A 22,446-nucleotide genomic window follows, 5' to 3' on the forward strand; every position below is an offset into this window, starting at 1 on the left:
ATTCAACCAATTTCTTTCGGTATGGATTTGCAACGGAGCATATCAGCTAGGTCGGATGACAGTTTTGTTTGCTGTGAGCTAGAAGCAATACTCCATTATTCTTTGGCTGAGAACGACCATGAGTCCGACTAATCATATAGTCATACTGGACAAGTTTTGGCTGATATGGCCAGGCACAGAATCAAGTAAAAAAAGAAAACCAAATCAACTACTCATGTGTACAAACAGGGAGGAAGAAGTGGAGAACTTCTTGGTTGAGTGGGTTTTTGCAATAAAATTGATTATGAAGGTGGGATCTCAAAACAAATATGATAAATGAGGTGATTCATGTAATTCTGTCTTATTTTTTCTAACTGGTCATCATGACGGTGCAATGTGAACCGCTCGTTTTATCTTTTTCCGCGTTTTTTCTTCATATGAACACAGAACGGCATGAAGATAGCTACCGTTTTTTTCGATACGTCTGAGGAAGGGAAGAGATCAGGCGCGATCGACCAGAGGGAAAAAGGAGTGTGGCCACATATGAGCTGCAACTGCTAGCCGGCAACGAGCCAGGCAGCGTACGATCGCTTGGGATATCGCCGTGAACGCAAACCCGATCGGGGGCACACGGCGCGTGCAGTGTATATCGCTCGAAAAGTCGAAGCAGGGCGAGCAGGTCGGCCTAGCGGCCAAAAGCGACGCGATATGCTCTCTCGCCCTTTAGCTGGAGGCCTTCGTTGCTTAATTCGCCAAAATTCCCAACCGAAATGTCGGTCTCAATAAGGATCAGGGGAATCAAAGAGGCCGGAGAGAGGCGTGTCGTGTTGTGCGAGGAGATCAGGATGGCAGGGTTTACACATTTTCGAAACGAAGCTCGGAGAGAAAAGACTTAGTATATTATATTTTGAGCATAACAAAAGTTTATGAATTCGAATCCAGCTTAAAACACTTGACAATTTAATTTTGTCCTAAACCAACCAATCCTGACTTTAACCATCAATGTTTTTTAAAATCTATGTAGTTTAACATGCCAATTTTATGTTACGAAAGTATCTCTCACTATGCATCTCACAACAAAAGTTTTCTAATGTTAAACTATATAAAATTTTATGGATAAAGAAAACTGTTCGATTTGTTTTAAAAAAATCTAAAACAGATCGAATACAATTAACTGTCCCAAATTTCAAAACTTGCATCAACATTCGGATGGAAATCTTAGATTTTTTTTTTCGATCACATGGTAGACGCACATACATACACACCACTACACACGCAACACCATATTCACATATCCATAAATACGATTCCTACAAAATATGCTCTAAAACGGAAATCAGTGGTACATCCTAGTCCCCTAAAACCTCTTTGCATTTTAAAATTACGAGGCCCTGGTTGGTTGTAGGTCCACTTCATCATGGACCAACATCTCGAGGCAGCTTGATTAATAAGCTATCACAGCCTCCTTGGACCACTTCTGGCTAATTAATTTTGTTATTTTCCATGTTTTGTGTCACATGTAACTATGGGGTCTATGGAAGGAAGAGTTGAAATGGCTCTAGCCATAGTCTTTTTTTGTTATTGACTTCTTGTGCTTTAGGAGTACTATTATAGTAACATGGTACTACTACTAGTAGAATTCATTCACGTGCTTAAAAGCGGATACGAGGTTGCAGTTCATTATTGGTCAAAACTCAAAAAGTTCATGGTAATATAGATATTTTAATTCTTTAAGTACTCTGTTCCAACTTGGAAGATGGATTGGTCACTGTCTTCTTTCAAATCTGAAAGAGAAGTTACCCAACAGCCGGTCGGATGCACATGCGCATCGATACAATTCAAGAAACAGATTGGACTACTCCATGTTCTCCTTTATAGGAATGTTTAATTATTCCAAATTACTACTCCCTCTGTCAAAAAAAAAACTTAATTCCTAGATTTCTGTGTCTAACGTTTGACTGTTCGTCTTTTTTGAAAAAAATATAAAAAAATTTAAAAAGGTAAGCCATGCATAAAGTATTATTCATGTTTTATCATCCAACAATAATGAAAATACTATTCATAAAAAAATTCATATAAGACGGACGGTCAAACGTTGGATACGAAAACCGAAGAATTCGGTCTTTTTGCCAAGATGATCACCGGTCCTTCGTAATATCATCCACCCACCATGAAAAAGAGACCAAATTTAACATAGAGATGTTTGAATTCCATCATCGTTCTTTCAGTTTTTTTTTCTGTACATTTCAACTTTTTCCAATAAAATTATATGATCCCTAGCATATGTACTTCTACTAAAACTACTACTACTACTTGTGACTGATAGGAATAATCGTGCACTGTACAAATGCTGCAAGCATAAACATCCTCACGGCCTCGTTAATTATGGGATTAAAGCTGACGTGTACTGATCAGAGCGCGAGCGCGAGGTGGTCGCCGCGCGCCGCCGCCGCGGCGTCGTGGCGCCGGTACGGCTGGCCGCGGGCGGCGAGCCTGCCCTTCCTCTTCTCCATGAACCGCTGCAGCGACGCCTTCCTCGCCACCGGCAGGTCCGCCGACTCGCCGCCGGCGGCGGCAGTGCTGGCGAGATCGTCGCGGGGCACGCCCCTGGACGAGGCGGCGAGCCGCAGCAGCGCCGCCGCCCTGTCCGCGGGGCACTCGTCGAGCACCAGCACCCGCCCGCCGTAGAAGATGGTCATCTGCGCGGCCGCCGACGACGCCGCGGCGCCGCCTCCTTCCTCCTCCCGCTCGTCTCCGGCGACGTCGGCCCCCGGCATGAGCGGGAGTGGCCGCACCGCCGCCGCCGCCGCAGCCGCCGTCCGCGCCCTGTGGACGCTGTCCGCCGCCCTCACGTACTGGCTCAGCGCGCCGCACGCCGCCGCGAACCGGCTCGTCGCCGCCGCCGCCGCTGCCTCCGCCGCCATCACCGGTGATTGATCGATCGATCAATCAACCAGCCGTTGCTTGCTCTCGATGGGGTCGAGGTGTTCGGAGAAAATCTCGGGTTTGTTTCTTCTTGGCGAGGTGGCTCGGGGGCCTCGCTTTTGTAGGCGCGCGCGCGAGGGAGGTGGTGGGGTCGCGTGGGCTGCGCCGGGCTGGGCTGTGCACGAAGAACACGTGAAAGGTGAGGAGGAAGCATACGACGCCGCATCGCATCGCATCGCGTCGGGTGGTGGACTCGTGGGGTGTGAGGGCGACGGCGCCGCAGTTCGACGTGGCGTTGGGAGGGTGGGTGGGAGGCTGACGGGGTGGGGCCCACGTCGCGCGCCACGCCGACTGGGTCGGGGTGGTCAACTCGTCGCGTGCGTGCAGCCTTCCGACACGGTGGGTTGCTCACCGTCACAAAATTAGCCGATTTATTTATTTGGCTCCCCTATTTCTTTCTTTGTTTGGATTGTTTATTTTGTAATCATCATTGGCACATGTTTAGGGTGGATTCCACTCCTGTATTATGGATAAAAAAAACGTGATAGTAATAAATAATGATTTGGCTTGCAATAAACAACAACCCGAATGCTCCTGTTATTATTGTAGTATACAGTACCACTAATTGCTACAACTTGAATAAAAATAATATGTACGTTCTCCTGTGTTCTTTTATTTAGGAATTATTATTATATGAAATATGATTATGAGTATAACATCACATAATAAAAGGAAAAAGTACACCGAAGGTCCCTCAACTTGTCATCGAGCTACAAAATCGTCCCTCAACCGTAAAACCAGATATAGGACATCCTTCATTTTACAAAACCGTTCATTTAGATCCTTCGATAGTTTTGACTCCGGTTTTGTCCGACGTGGCGGCTGAGTCAGCGTGGGCCCCACATGTCAGGGTGTACGCGTCAGCACCCTCTCTTCCCCCTCTTCTCTTGCTTCCTCGGTTTCTCCTCTCAATCTTCTCTGTAGGCCGGCCGGCGAGGTGAGGCGGGTGTTATAGGATATGACACTTTATAGCAATCTAGAATTGAATGTGACACTTTATAGTACAATATATCTGGATAAGAAGCATTTTCGGATTCGCTGTACTATGAAGTGGCCATCCATCACTAGGTTGTTATATTATGGGACGGAGGTCGGAGGGAGTACTAGATTACTTTTTCTGTTCCATATTAAATTTATTTTTTTATCTCATTTAATTTGTTTCAAAATAACTTTTTTTCTAAAATAATAACTGTATCGGAGTTTGTGAAATTATAGAATAATTGTATTGGGACTAGATAAAGTGATGAATAATTGTTTCAGGGTGTACGCACTGGAGTTTCTGTGCTTTTGGGCTTTGGGTAGGGCCCATTCCCTGACCCGAGCGGAGCTATTAAAAACACCGGTCCAGCTCGACTGAGTCGATAGCCTATCGGCACAGAAAAGGATCCTCTGACGTGGTCACTGATAGATGTCCGTCTGAGGATCTCCTTCCCCGTCGGCCCATGCAGGCGGTCACGCACCGGCTGACCGCCGCATGCTTCCTTCGCGTGTCGTGCTGGCACGTACGGACGTACGTACCGCGGTGTAGGAGCATAGTTATTGAGACTGGACCGGTAATTGAACCGGTGAGGCTCTTGGTTCGATGGTTTATTGGTTCAACCGGTCGAACCGGTGGTTTAACCCTGTTCAATAGTTACTAAATATGTTACTTATTCCTTTCTAACACAACAAGGATGCTAGCCCAGTGGTTGCTTAGTTTCCTCCCTCCCACGTGGTCCTGTGTTCGAGTCCCCCCAAAAGCATATTTTTCATTCATTTTTCCCCCCACCGCTCCCTTGCATGCACCTACTCCCACGCACATGCTGCCTGAGGCCGGTTCAACAGCGGTTTACTCTCCGGTTTATAGCGGTTTTTCATACAAACCGGCCGGCCTAACCGGTTTATACCGGTTTGATTGCATGTCCGGTCTTTTAACTGGACCGAACCGGCGGAGGCGCTGGTTTCGGTTTTTTCCGGTCCGACCGCTGGTCCGGTCCGGTTTTAATAACTATGTGTAGGAGTACTCTGTAGTACAGGAGTTCTCTGGAAGTACTAACAACGAGAAGCTTCTTCGTTGCGGAGGTCAGGATCGAGACGTGACAAATCTCTTATACCGAATTCCGGGCACGTTCTCGGCCGGACAGCCCCGCCACGTGGCATCACGCAATTGATGGAATTGGCTCTCACCCTGCATCCGTTGGATAACAAAACAACGGCATAGAATGAACAAAGGATCTAACTGTAAATTTTAGATTTCTCAGGGGGTTAAACGGAAAAGGTGACATCCCTTCCAGAGAAATCGTCTCCTCTCGCGGCCTCGCTTCTTCCTCCTCGGCTCCTTCGGCAAGTCGCGAGCCGGGCAACCGCCGCTCCACATCAGTGCCGGACCTCGCCGATTCGTCAAGCGTCGCCCCTAGAAACCCTATCCCACAGCGCCTCCCTCACTTTACCTCTCCCGCGCATTCGCATCTCGCGAGCCGAGCGCCGCCGCCTCCTCCTCGCCCCCTTTCTTCCTTGCTGATGTGCTTGACCCGACAGGCCAGTGGTCGAGCTTGGCGCAGCAATCGAGTGGGATCGATGGCCGGGCGCCGGGGCTGGACTTCGATGTTAAGGCGCTCAATCCGCCTAGCCGTCAACATAGCCGCTGCCGCTACCTCTCTAATCTCTTGCCCCTCTCTCGGTCGTCATCCTCGCCAGCTCGTGAGTCCACTTCCCCTTCCCCTTCCCCTGACAGTGCATAGATGGATGGGGAGCGGACTGCAGGCGAGTGGACATGAACACAATGCATATTTTGTATGGTTCTAGAAAAATGTGAAATTGTTGTAAGCAATTATTGTTTGATGTCCATAGCTGATCCTATAATTAGAATTGTTCTTTGCTGATTGATCCTAGGTTGAGAAGTAACCTTGAGAAAGCTTGATCTGTTGGCTGCTCAAACTGAGATCGATAAGCTTTTAAAAGCTGCTCTGATTTTGCTACAAGGATTTGTATAACTCATCCAGGACTACCACGAGATAATGATCTTTCAGTGTCCAATGCAGAAAGTGAAAGTGTTCCCATCCAAGATCATTCGATTACCATATGGATATGGTCATGATTTCTGTAGATGAATTATTTACTGCACTCCTTAAGTTTTGCCCTTTCTTGCTTCTCGATAATATTTGTTCACATCATTGTCTTGTTCTATTGATTTCTTTTTCCAAATGTTATTGAAAAAATTATTACCGTCTCCAGTGCAGCAATCATATCTACAAGTTCATCAGATTTCGCGATGAGAAGAATAGTGCCTATATATCTGTTAGTATTGCATAATATGTAAAACTTTCCTTTTTTAATGCAGAGCTCATCTTCACAAATGGAGTCACCTCAAACATGATTAATTGCTGCGTTAATTACATATTCTTGGAACTAATTTTGAGTCATGACTGAGCAGGGTAATGTATAGACTGCCTAGAGTAAGAATTGCATTTATTCGAGATGGAGTATACAAGTATATCCTAGAGTAAAAATTGCATTGTTGGTCTAAAGAAAAATTTTCATTCGACAAGTTCTTTGTACTTTGAATCAATGATGTTAAGTTTTTTTTTTACCACAAGTGTGCTTTGGATGCTCTCTATAATTATATGACAGTAACAAACTAGAGAAGATGTTTGGGGTTTGCCTGCCATGTTCATTGGAATGATTTTGTAGTTAAAAGCAAATTTGAAGCTTAAGCAAGCTGTGATAATTATTTATATAATTTTACTATTATGAAACTTAAATGTTTGACAGGACCTTGTTGTTCTCGAGTCCATAGCTCAAATATATTATGCTGAAGAACTTTAATATACAGTACAATTCATATACTTTGGAATCATATATTAGTTTTCTGAAACATCGGAGAAAATCTAATCCATCTAATAAAATGCTTTATGATACTATTTACTCATTATTTATATAATTGCTTCTGTCAATATTTACTATTATAAAGGATGTTATTGATTCACTGATTCTTAAGTGTCTTAATTCTCTAGGGTTTTACTTTAGATGTTCCACGACGACCATATAATTATTCAATATAATACATAAATATTTATAATATTATTATCGTAGAGAAGTAGTAGTGAAGAAAACACTGATTATCGTTTGATTCAAACACAGAGTCAAAATAGTCGCTCTGCTTGATAACCTATCTGATAAAGACCGCATACTTTTGCTATATGGATTATGCACAACACTAACTTATGGTATATTTATAATATATGCATTTCTATCTATTTATAACTTTTGGTAAATTTCTATCTATTCAAAATGGCCATCAAACAGAAAATAATCATTTCTGCAGAACAACACGATGGTAAAACATGGAACCGATAGTTTTCTTTTTCTCGAAGGGAACTGAGGGATTTTGGGGCTTTGCAATATGAGCATGCCAATCAAAATATGATTAATGCCTTATTTAGCTGATGACAAGGTATGATAATTAATAGGGAACACACCGCATCCTATTGGCCTGGCCTATGTATACTTCCGCGCGAAGCTGCGGTTACTTTCTAGTTGGAACGAGAACTGTGCTGAATATTGGAGTATTACTCCATATTTCACGTTAACATTTGAATTCAACTTCATATAACTATGATTTTTTTTCGATGGTTCTGCAACTTTTATCTCTTTTTTTTACCTTATTAAAATCCTGGATTTATTCCCAGAGTTTAAGTATGCCATGTGATCCAATCATATTGAGGTCAAGGCGTCGGCTTCAGAAGATTAGATACATTTTGCATAGTAAAATATTTTGGAGTTTTGTGCTTTTGGGCTTTGGGTAGGGCCCATTTGCTGACCTGAGCCTTGTAAAGCCGGTCCAAACTCTGGGTACCTACTCCGGGTACCTCCGGGTAGGTACCGGCCGAGCCGGCTTGTAGCTGTCAGCCTGTAACGCCTCTGCCTCATATGCATGAACTCCCAAGTCCCAACGTTACAAAATACTACCCCCATCTTAGGGCCTTTTTAGTCTACGAAATGAAATTTTTTTTATCACATCGGATGTTTGACTGGATGTTGAAAGAAGTTTTCGGACACAAATAAAAAAACTAATTTCATAACTCGCATTGAAACCACGAGACGAATCTTGAGCCTAATTAATCCGTCATTAGCACACATGAGTTACTGTAACACTTATGACTAATCATGGACTAATTAGGCTTAAGAGATTCGTCTCGTGATTTCCCTCTTAACTGTGTAATTAGTTTTTCTTTTAATCTATATTTAATGCTCCATGTATGCGTCTAAAGATTCGATGTGATATTATTGGGAAAAACTTTTGGGGAACTAAACGGGGCCTTAATATAAGTTATTTTTCACACAACACACACATAAACATACAAAAGAAAAATACTAGAATATCTTTATTTTATTAAATCATAAATCAATTATTTATCACTTTATCTATTCCCAATACAATTATTCCCTAATTTCACAAACTCCAATGCAAGATTACTTTAAAAAATTGAACTTATTTTGAAACAAATTAAATGAGCTAAAAATGAAACAACCTAGAATCTTCATAATACAAAAATCTGAATATGAAGCATGTCCGTATTTGTGGTACTATGAAGTGTCTCATGATTCAAACCTAGCACTAGGTTATGTCACATCCATATACCCCATTCTTTTCGATTAAATTTGTACATATTTTACCTCGGTGTGCATTAACAAATTTTTCGAACTGCTACATAGTATATTTCGTGTGAAAACTTTATGTATAGAAGTTGTTTTACAATATCAAATAAATCTATTTTTATAATTTAAAACAATTAAAACTCAATTAATCATTAAATAATAACTTTTTTGTTTTACGTATTCATACTACCTTAATCTTTTATTTCATCCTGAATCTATAAAAAACATGGGTCGTTACTAGCAGTACTCTACATGGACGAGAAATTTCTTGGTTGCGCATGCAGGAATAATTAACTATTTTATCACTCTTACGAGTAATGATAAAGGATTTGCCACTGCATCTCATGTTATAGACACATGAGGGTCTATATGTCATAGATAGCGAGTGACAAATTTTTAATTGCCACATTTTAAAGTGATAAATAGTTAAATTGTCCCGTACATGCAGACCGCGCGAGACTGACAAGTTGGAACAAGGATTGCGCTGAACATTACTTCCTCCTTTCTTTCACGTTTTCCTTAGGTAAATCCTTTCTTTCACCTTAATTGCCACTATTGACCAGAACAAGTAATAATTGCACGTTTGCTTGTCACGTTTAGCCTGCAGCTTAATAGAATAAGCCATAATTTCAATTTTAAAAGTGATTTTAGGACTTTCATTGTAGTTTAATTTCGGCATTTGCATGCTTTTAAATCTTCAAAAACATGTGTATATATAAATTCTATATGTTAAATCGTTAATAAGCCATCGCTTATAATAAGTATAATAAGCGGTGGTCTACCAACGCTAACTAAGAACATTCTGAAAACCACCAAATATATATATATATACGAGGGAATAGGCTGAAGAAAATTATTACTATTGGTTTAAAAAAAGATAGAAAACGTGTATTGGGTAATATAATGTAGCGTGACAAATATTTGTGGACCTGTAAAATGACCAAATTAAAGAGACATGTAAACGTGAACGTGAAAAAAAGCCTTACTTCTGTTTGGAATGAGAATTGTGCTGATAAAGTTGCTAGTCTTTCTTTGGTCTGCGCTATGCATATCCAACCATGGATAAACGCTATAGTTATGAAAACGATGAGCCATCGATTTATTGCATTGTTTGCATGCATGCACGCTCCATGCTAAATTAGTTAATTTAATATAAGCCACTCAAAACATATACTTCTTCTATCTTCGTCCTAAAATATAGCTACACGTGCATAACCATAACTAACTATTTTAAAACGTTTAACAATTTTAAAACAGAGGTAAACCACTCGAAATATATACCTATACTATCTTCATCCTAAAATATAGCTACACGTGCATAATCATAACTAACTATTTTAAAACGGAGGTACTCCTTAGAAAACCACTACTCTACTACTCTGAAAGCTAGTTCCTACGTAGTACATATGTACTTCGAATTTATCTTTCTAAACCACTCAAAAGATCTTAAAAAGGCCTTTGTAAACCTGTAGCAGCGCACGATGGACCAAAGGTCGAACGGAGAAGACCCCTCTTCACTCTTCACCCCTGTGGAAACAACTATAGTGCGCGGAGAGATCTTTTTAGAGTGGCCCTGTATCAATTTTTGCGCAGGAAATTGCATGGTTTAGTTTTCTTTTTGTTGGTGTGTGCGTGTATGTTCATACATGTGAATGTGCGCACGTGTATACGAACACCTACGTTAGTGTTTCGAAAAAAAGGTAAATTACATCGATGATATATAAACTTGCGATATGGGTACAGTATGATACATAAACTTGCAAAATAATTGTTTTGGTGCACGAATTTATATAACGCGTGCAAACCTGAGGCCAAATGAGAAATTGAACATTACTCCCTCCGTTTCACAATATAAGACTTTCTAGCATTGCCCATATTCATATAGATACTAATGAATCTAGACATTAACTTTCTAGCATTACCCATATTTATATAGATGCTAATGAATCTAGACATTAGATTCATTAGCATATATGTGAATATGTATTTATATAGATGCTAATGAATCTAGACATTAGATTCATTAGCATATATGTGAATATAGGCAATGCTAAAAAGTCTTACATTGTGAAACGGAGGAAATACATAGTTAATCCTACTTAGTTGGATATTTATTAGGAACAAGCACACATATTTGAATGATGTCACCTAGATATGTATGAGCGCAATCAAATGTATAATAAATGATGGTGATTATACACACAAATAATATAAAATATAGATGAAGTATGCAATGAATAGAAAATAGTGAATGAACAAAAATATATATCCAAATAGAGGTTATTCGCACATGTAGCATGCCTCGTTACCACTTGCTGTTTGTGCGGATTACATTCTAAATATGCTCTAACTCAGTATTATTAGTCACAGTCTGCTGATTTGGCCTTCTATCGTAGGTACTAGACAAATTCATTACTCCCTCTGTATTTTTAACATATAACACCATTAAATTTTTTTTACCAACGTTTGACCATTCATCTTATTAAAAAAATTATGTAATATCATTTATTTTATTGTAACTTGATTTTATCATCAAATGTTCTTTAAGCATGACATAAATATTTTTATATTTGCATAAAAAATTTGAATAAGACGAATGGTCAAACGATGGTAAAAAGAAATCAACGATATCATACATTAAAATACAGAGGGAGTACAAGACTGTATACTACATTACACCCACATGTACTGCTAATACAATTTACTTAAAGAAAATACCAACTAGAATTCTCTCTAGTAAAATGTTGCAACCTCAGCCGACTATATTTCTGTACACGTCAGTAACTAAATGAACCTTGAAAAGTACTATCCGAATTAAAAGGCAAACGATTCGCTGCGTTGATCATCACGTGAAAGGAAACGAAGGAAAAACGTACGTGAAGTCTAGTGGAGCGCGGCGGCGTCGGCGTCGTCCGGACGGCAAGATGTCTCGCCGCCGCGCCGCGCCTCCTGATATGATCCCGGCGCGCCCAGCGCCAGCGCGAGCCAGCGCCCGCCGGCGTCTCCGTCGTCGTCCTTGACGACGGCATTGGCCGCCAACGGCGGCCGCCGTGGCGAGTACGGCGCCGTCGCCGAGATCCTGGCTGCACGCCGCCTCTTCTCCACCACAAACGACCGCTGCGGCGAGCCCGAGTCCTTCCTCGCCACCGCCAGGTCCGCGGCGAGCCCACCGCCGCCGCCGTGGTTCGCGGCGTCGTACGCGTCGTCCTCCTGATGCTGCTCCTTCGTCGCCGCGCGCGCCGCGACGCGCATCACCTCGGCCGCGCTCTCCGCCGGGTAGTCGTCGAACACCACCGCCCGCCCGCCGTACATGATCGTCAGCCGCGCGCTAGTCCCGCTCCCGCTCCCGCCGCCAGCCGCCGCCGCTGCCGCCTCATCCCCCTCCTCCCTCACGTCCGGCGCGACGTCGGCCCCGGGCATGAGCAGCATCGTGGACGCCGACGCCGCGGGGTGACCGTAATTCGCCGCCGACGGCGCCATCACCGCCAGCATCTTCCCCGCCGCCGCCGCCGACTCGGCCTTGACGCACCGGCTGAGCACGCCGCACGCCGCCGCGAACCGCCGCCGCCGCCGCCCCCCCGCGCTATAATCCGCCGCTGACATGACAGCTCGCTCTGGCGCGCGCGCGGCTGATCTGTGGTGTGTCACTGGTGGTGGAGGTGGATCATTGAACGATAGATATATGAATACATTTTTCTTTCTTTCTTTTCATTTGTTTTTAATTTTATTTTATTCTCGATTACACGCGGCAGGCCAGAAGACGGGCGCACACACCACTATACGCGTAACACCGTACTCACATTAACATACACGTGGAATGTGTGTCCTTGATGTTCTCGAACCCTGGATTTGACATGTTCTACATGTGCCATTGCCTTCCCAAGCCGCTACACCGTCGGCCGGCCACCATACTCTCGCATGCGGATTGGGATCCTCTGCATTAGAGTACAAAAAGCAGAGGCCGTTGCCTCCCAAGAGGTAACTGCATGCGTTTGTGTCTCGCGGCGAGCTATCGATCACATGTGCAATGTTTTAAAAAAGAGGATGCATGTAACAACATGAATTCATATTTCAACAGCCATGCAAATGCAATAAAACGGCTAACCACATAACTGGTGCAAACAACTCGTGTTTTCACTGAGTGATTGTGTCTCCTCTCCTTCTCTCTCCTACTATTCTTGTGAACATTGTGCCTACATATTGTTCTTGTGAACATCGTGCCTGGTGGAGTTAGCATGGCTGGACAACCATAAATGACTGGTAGAAGAAGAAGAAGCACACACAAGCTCGTGCCAATCATAGCCATGCATGGAGAGCACATGACCACACTATATTTTAGGACAGTGTAGGACTTGAAAAGCTAATATGAAAGCTAGTTCAAATGAAATATATATGTTCTCCGTATTTTTCTTTGGGAATAGTTATATTTATGGCACTATATTTTCCATTAAAAATCGTTAAATCGTTTTTACACTATATAAATTATTTACCTACATTTGCAATCCATTTACATTGTAAATTTAGAAACTTACACTCTTGTCGGTGTACAAAATATGGTATACCCTAGCAACAACAGAAAAATATAATTCATGTATAGAATACCTCACTTCTATAGAATGGACCCCCTCCCACACCAAATTATAGATATAGCATCCCAAATAAATAAAGAATACTGTCAGGGTTATGGATACCACATATCCAATAGTAATCGACTAAACTCGGTAGGGCCCATCATATACCAAGTCTTATACGGAAACAAACCTCGTATATAGAAGGAGTTCCGGATAAGGAAGGACTAATAGAGTTCTATATGGAAACGGCAATGATTACACGGATTGTATCCATATTAGTCTCCCTAGTTCTATTTGGACAAGGGGACATCTATGGGTATAAATACAAGCCCCTTAGAAGGAGAGGGGACAAGCCACAAGACACAACATACACACAAGCCAATACGTGGCCAAATATCGACATTAGAGATTAGTCTAGACATACCCCATCTGGTGTCTACGGAGATCGGTAAGAGAGATCTAGCGCCATCTCTGATCTCGACAGGTTTATATTCGAGGAGGAAGACTACCATGTCGTCGACTACGAGCTGGTTATCCATGCTGCCAAGTTGACGACAGTTAGATAGGTTATCCCAAATATTGTACTTGTGTGATCTAGATGAATAAAGAGCAACACCGGTTTTGGCCAACAGGATGTAGGGCTATTAAACGTCGACAAATACGAAGGCCATAGAGTTCTATTCAGACTTGCCCCAGTACTATACCGAAGATTTCTAAGATTATCTCCATGAGTCCCTTATGAAAATGAAGGACCTATGAGTATAAATATATAACCCCGTGAAAGGGGCGAAGGACAAGTAACTCTAAATCAATATTTTCTGATGTTCCGGTTGGATCGATATTGTCATCGTTTCTAACTCTTGCGTTCCAATATCATTTCCGAGAAAAAAAAATGGTAACAGAAATGGTTTAAGCATTTTTCCTACCGTTTTAATCCCTATGGACGAAGGTCCAATGGAGATGGCCCCTCTTCAGGCTTTTTCACCCTTGTGGGAAGAACTAGAGCGCTGTATCAACTCCGACGATTTAATTCTATGGTCTGTATCAAATTTTGCGTAGAAAATTGCATGGTTTAGTTTTACTCCTCGTTGGTAATTTGAAATGCCAACAAAACTATTCTTCCCAAGGTAAAAAAAAAACAAAAGTATTATTCCAAGACAACATAACAAGATGATTTCACCAATCTCAATCCTAAATTATTGCAATCTAAGCCATCTATACTTCTAGACAAGCCAGTAAATTGGCCTTGAATCGTACGATTCGAATCAAAAGCCAAACGAATCTTGGTCACACGAAAGAAAAGGAAGGGAGCTCGAATTCAGTGGAACGCGGCGTCGTCAGTGCGGCCTGATCCCGGCGTCCTTGCCGGCAGCATTGGCGGCGAATGGCGAGTAGGTTCGGCGCCGTCGCCCCGAGCCGCATGCGACGCCTCTTCTCCACGAATCGCTGTAGCGACACCTTCCTCACCACCGGCAGGCCAGCGTCGAGCCCACGGCTGTCGCCGACTCGCCGCCGTGCCGCGCCCGCGCGTCGTACGTCCTGCCCGGCGCGCGCCGCGGCGCGCACCAGCTCGACGACCGCGCCCCCCGCGGGGAAGAAGTCGTCGAACACCAGCATCCGCCCGCCGTACATGATCTTCAGCTGCGCCACCGCCGCCGCCTCCTCCCTCACGTCCGGCTCGACGTCGGCTCCCGGCATGAGGAGCATCGTGGGGTGGTGGCGGTGGCGACCGTTCGCCGCCGCCGCCGCCTCGGCCTTGACGCACCGGCTGAGCACGCCGCACGCCACCGCGAACCGCCAGCTCCGGCCGCCGCCGCCGCAATGATGATCCGACACTGCCATTGATATATCGATCTACCCGGCCTCGGTACGTGATGACTCTGAGCACGCGACGCATTAGGCCGGGGTGGGCTACTGGGTGGGAGTACGGATATAAGTAGCACGAGTGGTGGTGGCGCGAGCGCGACGTTGTGGGGGAAACATGGGGATTCGCGAGGGGCGCGCGGGCGCGAGAGAACAGGGGATCGCATGACCATGGGTACGTATACGCGTGGCGCGGTGGATGTTTGAAGAGAGCGGGTGGTTGGGCCGGCGCCTGGTTTGGTTGGATGGATGGATGCAACCCAACAAGTGGCCCACGAGACACCATGCACGGCCCGGGGGGTGTAAACTACACTCGCAAAATGCGGACGATTTCGTGCGACCTAGCTCGATTCCATCAGCATTAGGAATCGTGCTCCCCTGATTTTAACTTGAAAAATACTCCCTCCGTATTTTAATATATGACGCCGTTGACTTTTTAACAAACGTTTGACCTTTCGTCTTATTCAAAAAATTTATGTAATTATCATTTATTTTATTGTGACTTGATTTATCATCAAATGTTCTTTAAACATTATATAAGTATTTTTGTATTTGCATAAAAAATTTGAATAAGACGAATGGTCAAACGTTGGCTAAAAAGTAAACGGCGTCATACATTAAAATACGGAGGAAGTAGAAATTAAGGTTAATATCCTTGGCAGTTGAAGAAAGAAATTAAGGTTAATATCCTTGACAAGAATGATAGTTCAAACGGCTGCGAAGTGACCTTAGCTCAATGGATTATACTAAGATTTTTCTTTTTTAAACATGAAGAAAACAGTAGGTTTTGGAGAATACGCAACACAAAACCCAAGTTAATACAATTTGCTTCAAGTAGTCATATGTTTTACAATTTGCTTCAACTTCCATGAATAAGTAATTTACTCCCATCGTGTTGCATGACACTACACAAGACAATAAATTAACAAAACAAATAACATAATTAATCACTAGACCAGGCTTTTCTAAACAAAATTATTAAACCATGTTTATATTATGCACACAATTTAAATGCATGGTTGGAACGTTTATAAATGTCGGTGTTCACAGTCACAAAGGAGTGATGGATGGAAAGAAGAATAACGTGCATGCAGGCCGCCGTGCGTGGGCGATCTGCATGCATTGTCTGCGTTTGCCACTGTGCTGGTGGCGATGGAGAAAGGCCTTACGTGGAAGATTTATACTCCATCCGTTTCATATTATAAGACTTTTTAGCATTGCCCACATATATATATATATATATATATATATGTTAATGTATACACATGTATGTATAGATTCATTAACATCTATATAAATATAGACAATGCTATAAATTCTTATAATATGAAACGGAAGACGTACAAGTTATTACTATTGCAGATTTATGTCGACGATAACTGTAACTACACTAAGGTTTAATATTTACATTGTATTTTTTATTAAATTATACGAGAATTTTTGTCATTATAATATTGTTACAAATTATTATTCACATTCGTTACTTCTTTGAATCTTTACTAGTACGTCTATAAAATTAATTCATTGTGCAAACATTACTATGATTTGGTTACCTCTATGATACGTTATTTCCAATGCTCTATTCCGTTAATCCCCCTTTTCATATTTTTTGTTGTTCCGGTTGTATTGTATCGTTATAGTTTCCAACTCTACCGTTGCAATACCATCTCCGTGAAAAAGAAATGGTAACGGGAATGGTTTAAGCACTTTTCATGACCGTTTCCGGTTGTTTTATTCCCTATGGACGAAGGTTCAATGGAGAAGGCCCCTCTTCAGTCATATTCACCCTCGTGGAAACAACTCGGTACACTCCAACGATTTTTTTCAAAATGGTAGGACTGTATCAAAAATTTGCATAGAAACTTACATGATTTAGTTTTGCTCTCTTTGGTGATTTGAAATGCAAACTGCACTTCTTCCAAAACAACATAACAAGACGATTTCCCAATTAATCTCTCTGGTAAAATATTGAGCGGGGCGCCGCATGCGGAAACGGCCTACGCTACGATCCGTTTCGGGCGCGCGCGCGGCGCTTGCACCATGCACTTGTTGAACAAATACACTCGCAGGAAGTGGATGATAGCGTGCGATCTCCTGATTTTAACCTGAAAGAAAAAAACATCAGGTAATGTCCTTGACACGGATGATAGTTCAAACAGCTGCGAAATGAGAGTAGCTCTTTATACGGATTCTCACATTTATGGATAATTGATCATTCGATAGTAGACGATGTAGAAATAGGATGTCATGTTTATTAGATTTTTATAGGATTTGAAAACACTGGGAAGTGTGAAAAGTTTTAATTGATTGGCACGTATGAAACAGAAAACATGAGAAGAAGAAAACAAGAGGTCTCACATTATGCTTATTTTTCCTTCAAAATTCTTCTAGGAAAGCCCCTTCCATAGGAATTTTAAGAAAATCAATCATTTGTTTCAAAAGATTGATAGAATAATTTTCTCATATAGAATACAAATCCTCTAGTATTTCTATATTTTTCGTTTGATTCAAAGGGGACCTAAGGGTATGATTTTCTATACACACGCAACTGCATTGCAAATTTATGGTTTTTCAAAGTGAATAAACAGTAGTTTTGAAGAATTTGCAACACAAAACCCAAGTTAATACAATTTGATTCAATTCAGTAATCCTATGTTTTACAGTTTTATGAAAAAAATGTTTGTTAATGAGTAAATTGTACCATAGATACAAGAACTTTCAAAGTGGGTGTGATTTAGCATATCAAATTGTAAATCGCTTATTTCGGTGCATAAACTTGTCAAGTGTTTGCAAGCAAAAGCCAAAATAGCATGTCGTAACTAACTTCACTAAGTTGGACGTTGATTGGGATGTTATGTAGGTTTACATGTCAAAATGATGTTACCTAAATAAGTCATGTTAATTATACATATTAAAAATGTATATGAAGGGACTATGCAATGATACAAATAATAGAAGAACAAAATAACTGTTGGGTTACGCGCAGGCTAAGATAGCATAAATCAAAATTTTCTAGCGCATAACACAGGTACCATGCAAGTATTAGATTATAGATCGTTACCACTCGACGCGCTGCGCAGCGGAAGAAAGCGCTAAGAAGGCGAAGAAACCCTCGCGATGTAGCGCACGTCAATGTAGAGGAAGTAGTCGATCGCACCAGCTCGACCTTCTCCTCTTCGTGCGTTCTCCTCGCCATACTCCCACGCCGATCAGCACCGCAAAGTAACGGCGCCTCTACCGGTATCCACACGTACAGGGATGGAACGCCACACGCAGATGTGCTAGCACCAGCGCGCGGCTAGGGTTTTGCTCGTGGAGGGGAGTGGCGGCTAGGGTTTCTCACGTTATGCAATACAATCCGCCGGTCACACCCCTCACGAATATATAGGATCCATGACTCGAGCCTCCAAGGCCCGTAGGACTCCTATTCGGATCTCTATCCGAATTAAGCTCATATTAGATCTCCATCCAATCCCCTTATTCCGGCCCATTAAGCATGCGACCCTATAGGTTCATGCACACTCGGCTGTAACCCGAAAACTCCTTTTCGGTCTACGTGTCAACAGCGGTCCCTAGCAGAACGTATTGACCCGCCGGGCATACATAAAGATCATATCACCTGAACATCTAGCGTATACTTGTATGAACCCCTTTGCCTTACGATATCGATTAAACTCAAGGCTAGATGTGCCATCCTCTAATAGCTCAATCATTCACTCAAACCTGCGATAGATTATATAACTTGTGATAGGCTCCTTAATCATCTTTGGCATGGCCATGCACTTCCATAATCAATAACATCGAGGGGCACAGAGATATCTCTCCATAGGAGGGGCAAATCTCATCTTGATTATTCATATCCCACTACATGTTTCATAGCATACCCGAAAACTACTTTTGTAATTACCCAATTACAGAGTAGCGTTTAGCAGTCACTAAGTAAGCTACTACACATGTTGGAAACCATGATAATGTCAGGTCTAAGGATTCAACACCAACACTAAATGAGATTACTGATGACACAACACATATGGCTATTGCAGTGTCTCATGTTGGGTCTATCCAACAACATGTTCCCCAACATGTGTCCACATTATTAATTTGATATTTCTATACCATAATCCATGAGACATAATCATCAATTAATACATGTGCTGATCATTTAAATATATTTGTTTCACATGTGATATTTGATCGGGGATCCTTTAGAAATAGTAACAAACAACATAAAGAGTCTCATAAAAGAATCACATATTCATTAACCAATAATGAGTTATCTATTTCAAGGAACAAGTCGAATAAATATGTAAACATAGTATGTGATACAACAATATATATAAAGGATAGTTGTTTATATATATAAAATATGCCATGCCCTCATATGTGTGCGAGACATTCTATTCAGACTAACTCAACATAATTAGTCAGTTTCTGACTAGTTTGCATGCACTAGACCACTTCGTATATCATAATGAGCATTGTGTACTTAAATTGCACCACCTAATAAAAGCATCATGTTTTTTTAATAAATTATTTATTTATTACGCATGGAAGTTGATCGTACCATTATTTACCCTCGTGAAACCACCTCTTCTTATGTTGCCTTTTATTTTCAACTTTTCTTCCCTATTTATCTAATGGTCCATCGAAAGATCATTTTTCCCATGGTTAATAGGATCTGTCACCCCAGAAAAGAGTTGTTGCCACCTAAAATTAAGTTTGATATTTTAGTAGACATGCATGGTAACTAAATAGGTAATGATGCATCATATAATTATTATGTTCTCAAGAATTTTAACACATTTTTTATTATTGTATTTTTTTTATTCACATCGTGTTTATTATAGGACACTACACAAACCAATAAAAACATATGTTGCATTTTACTATAAATTAACAAAACTAATAACATAACTAATCACTAAACCATGCTTTTCTAAACAATTTTTTTAGGTTACTTTTCTAAAACAAAATTATTAAACCAGGTTTATGTTTATGGACACAATTTAAATGATTGGAACGTTTATATTGGAGGACACAGCCACACAGGAGTGTACAAAATTAATAAAAATGGTGGGGCCCAAATGTCATTCTCACCCCTATCTCCCGTCTCTTCTGGGCGCCGTGGGGACGGCAGAGATGACCTCGACAGCGTCCTCGCCATGGGCGGCGCGCCGCCCTGCTCCTCCGTCGCCGCCGGCTCGACGACTCCCCCCGTGCCGCCGCACCGAGGGCCACTGCGCCGTCCTCCGCGTCCCCACCGCGTCCGCGACCTCCTCTGTTGGCCTCGCTGGGGATTACCGGGATTGGAGGGCACGGTCGACTCCCGGCGGCCCCACCTTTGGTTACAATCTCTCTAGTCTTGACTACCTCCTCTGCTACTGGAATCATGCGCTTGATTGGATCATAGGCCGAAGCTGCTTCCAGTCCAAGAAGAGTACAGCCTCTGATTCATAACCGAGCCACACAGCTCCAAGCAAATGTAGCTCCCAACTCTCCGCCGCATCAACGCCATTGTTGCACACACACATAGAGTACGCCTGCAAGTTTCACATCATGCATTAGCGCAAGAAACGAGTTCATTGCCGCCCTGCTCCTCCACCCTTGCCGTCGCCTTCCCTCTCCGGCGGGCCATCGTCTTCAGCGGCCTCCGTGGTGGTGACCGCGCATGGCTGCTCACGCGGCTGGCCACAGGAGGAGTCGGAGCGCCCGACTGCGGGCTCCAACGACGAGGGCAACGACTCCGGCGCCATCGCCACGGCGCACGCCAAGAAGCCGTTGTCCACCATTGCCACCGCGCTCGAGAAGGAGACGGAGTTCGAGTGGCGTCAAAGTATTGAGGGCGGGGATGCGGCCACCGCAGCCCGACTGCTTCTTGCGCTTCCCGCCGTCGGCCAGCAGGGGCCACATCGGCCGGGGCACGAAAGGCGGCGGCGCTGCCGCCGCGAGCTCGATGGCCTCCTCCTTTACTGCCATCGTCACCGACGGCGGCGGAATCGGTTTCTTTGGAGGTAGCAGCGGCGGCGTGTCGAAGGTGCCGAGCCACACGCGTCGCCCGCTTCACCAACACCCGCCTCGCCGCCACCACCACCTCCCCTTCTTCCCCTTCCTCCTCACCGACCGCCACGCACGCCATCGGCCTCACCGTCCATCCAAGCAATCCAACCTCAGCAGCTCAAGCTGACAGAGAGGGTGGATGAGGCGGTGTGGGCGTCGCCGACGGTGATTCCGGCTCAAGCGAAGGTCCGGCCTCAGCTCCTAAGCACCGCCCGCCGCTGCTCCGCCCTTCTGTAGGTGCAGGGGAGAGAGAGGATAGAGAGAGAGGAGGGAGGATGACACGTGGGGCCATGTGGGTCCCACCATTTTTTATTATTTTGTGTGTGAACTGACACGTGGGTCCCACGGGTTTTATTATTTTTTCGACTCGAATTGTCACGTAAGCGCCACGTCAATGCCACATCAGATGAGACCGAGTCAAATTAGCCACGTAGGCGTCACGTCAGCCAAAACCGCCCTTAAAATCATCGAGGGACCTCATCTGCACCGGTTTTGATAGTTGAGAGACCCGTTGTGTCTGGTTTTGGTTGAGGGACGAAAATCGGATTCATTGACAAGTTAAGGGACCTCAGATGAACTTATTCCTTTGTGTGGATGTCACTGTGCTAGCGTATAACCATACTCTCGGCCTTCTGGGCTTTTCTTTAATGTTCTTTGGAGCCTTTGTGTTGTATGTGCGGGTCATGGCTGCGAAGAATCAAGGCAGCAGACAGTCTGCAGTAGAATTTTTTTCTTTTAATATTTACAGAAATAATCTATCGGCGTAAAAAATTACAAAAATAGACCCTGCCGCCTTGGGCGGCAAGCTGACGTGGCAGACGGCGGCTCGACGACGCCGTCTGCCACTGTCTGCAAAAATTGCATTTAGCCCCTTGCCGCCCTCTGGGGCTAAATGCATTTTTCGCAGCCCTAAAGAGCATTTGGCTCGTACTTTTTTGCATCTGAGCCCCTTGCCACCCTAGGCGGCAAGGGACCCAGATGCAAAAAGTACCAGCCAAAAAGTACTAGGCCCGGGCTGGCTTTTTTCATGGGGCCCCTTGCCGCCCTAATAGGGTTTTCGTGCAAAAAAACCCTCCCTCTCCCGTCTGCCGTCACCGCCCGTCCCTTCCCCGTTTGCCACGTCAGCTTGCCACCCTAGTGGAGAGCGGCAGGGTCTATTTTTGTAATTTTTTGCGCCGATGTATTATTTCTGTAAATATTAAAATAAAAAAAATTTAAAATGAAAAAAATTCGTCTGCAGTACACCCAACCACGGTAGTGTGCAAGGACACGTGGAACGAAAACGGAAAGACATAAGATACGACATACTGCTCCCTCCGTCACATAATATAAGGGATTTTGAGTTTTTGTTTGC

The 22,446-nt window shown here is 43.4% G+C and overlaps 3 protein-coding genes across 3 annotated transcripts; all 3 read right to left on the reverse strand.

The window, feature by feature from the left end:
- Nucleotides 1–2,179: 2,179 nt before the first annotated feature.
- LOC127752848 (protein TIFY 11e) lies at nucleotides 2,180–2,976 on the reverse strand. The gene has a single exon (XM_052278282.1). The coding sequence runs from the start codon at nucleotides 2,901–2,903 to the stop codon at nucleotides 2,391–2,393; it is 513 nt and encodes a 170-aa protein (XP_052134242.1). The 5' UTR covers nucleotides 2,904–2,976; the 3' UTR covers nucleotides 2,180–2,390.
- An 8,508-nt stretch (nucleotides 2,977–11,484) lies between these two features.
- Nucleotides 11,485–12,204, reverse strand: LOC127785852 (protein TIFY 11b-like). The gene has a single exon (XM_052313220.1). The coding sequence runs from the start codon at nucleotides 12,202–12,204 to the stop codon at nucleotides 11,485–11,487; it is 720 nt and encodes a 239-aa protein (XP_052169180.1).
- A 2,055-nt stretch (nucleotides 12,205–14,259) lies between these two features.
- LOC127753346 (protein TIFY 11f-like) lies at nucleotides 14,260–15,062 on the reverse strand. The gene has a single exon (XM_052278825.1). It carries the CDS (start codon nucleotides 15,012–15,014, stop codon nucleotides 14,460–14,462), a length of 555 nt encoding a protein of 184 aa, XP_052134785.1. The 5' UTR covers nucleotides 15,015–15,062; the 3' UTR covers nucleotides 14,260–14,459.
- Between the last annotated feature and the right edge of the window lie 7,384 nt (nucleotides 15,063–22,446).

Source organism: Oryza glaberrima, chromosome 10 (assembly GCF_000147395.1).
Source record: "Oryza glaberrima chromosome 10, OglaRS2, whole genome shotgun sequence".
Taxonomy (NCBI): Eukaryota; Viridiplantae; Streptophyta; class Magnoliopsida; order Poales; family Poaceae; genus Oryza; species Oryza glaberrima.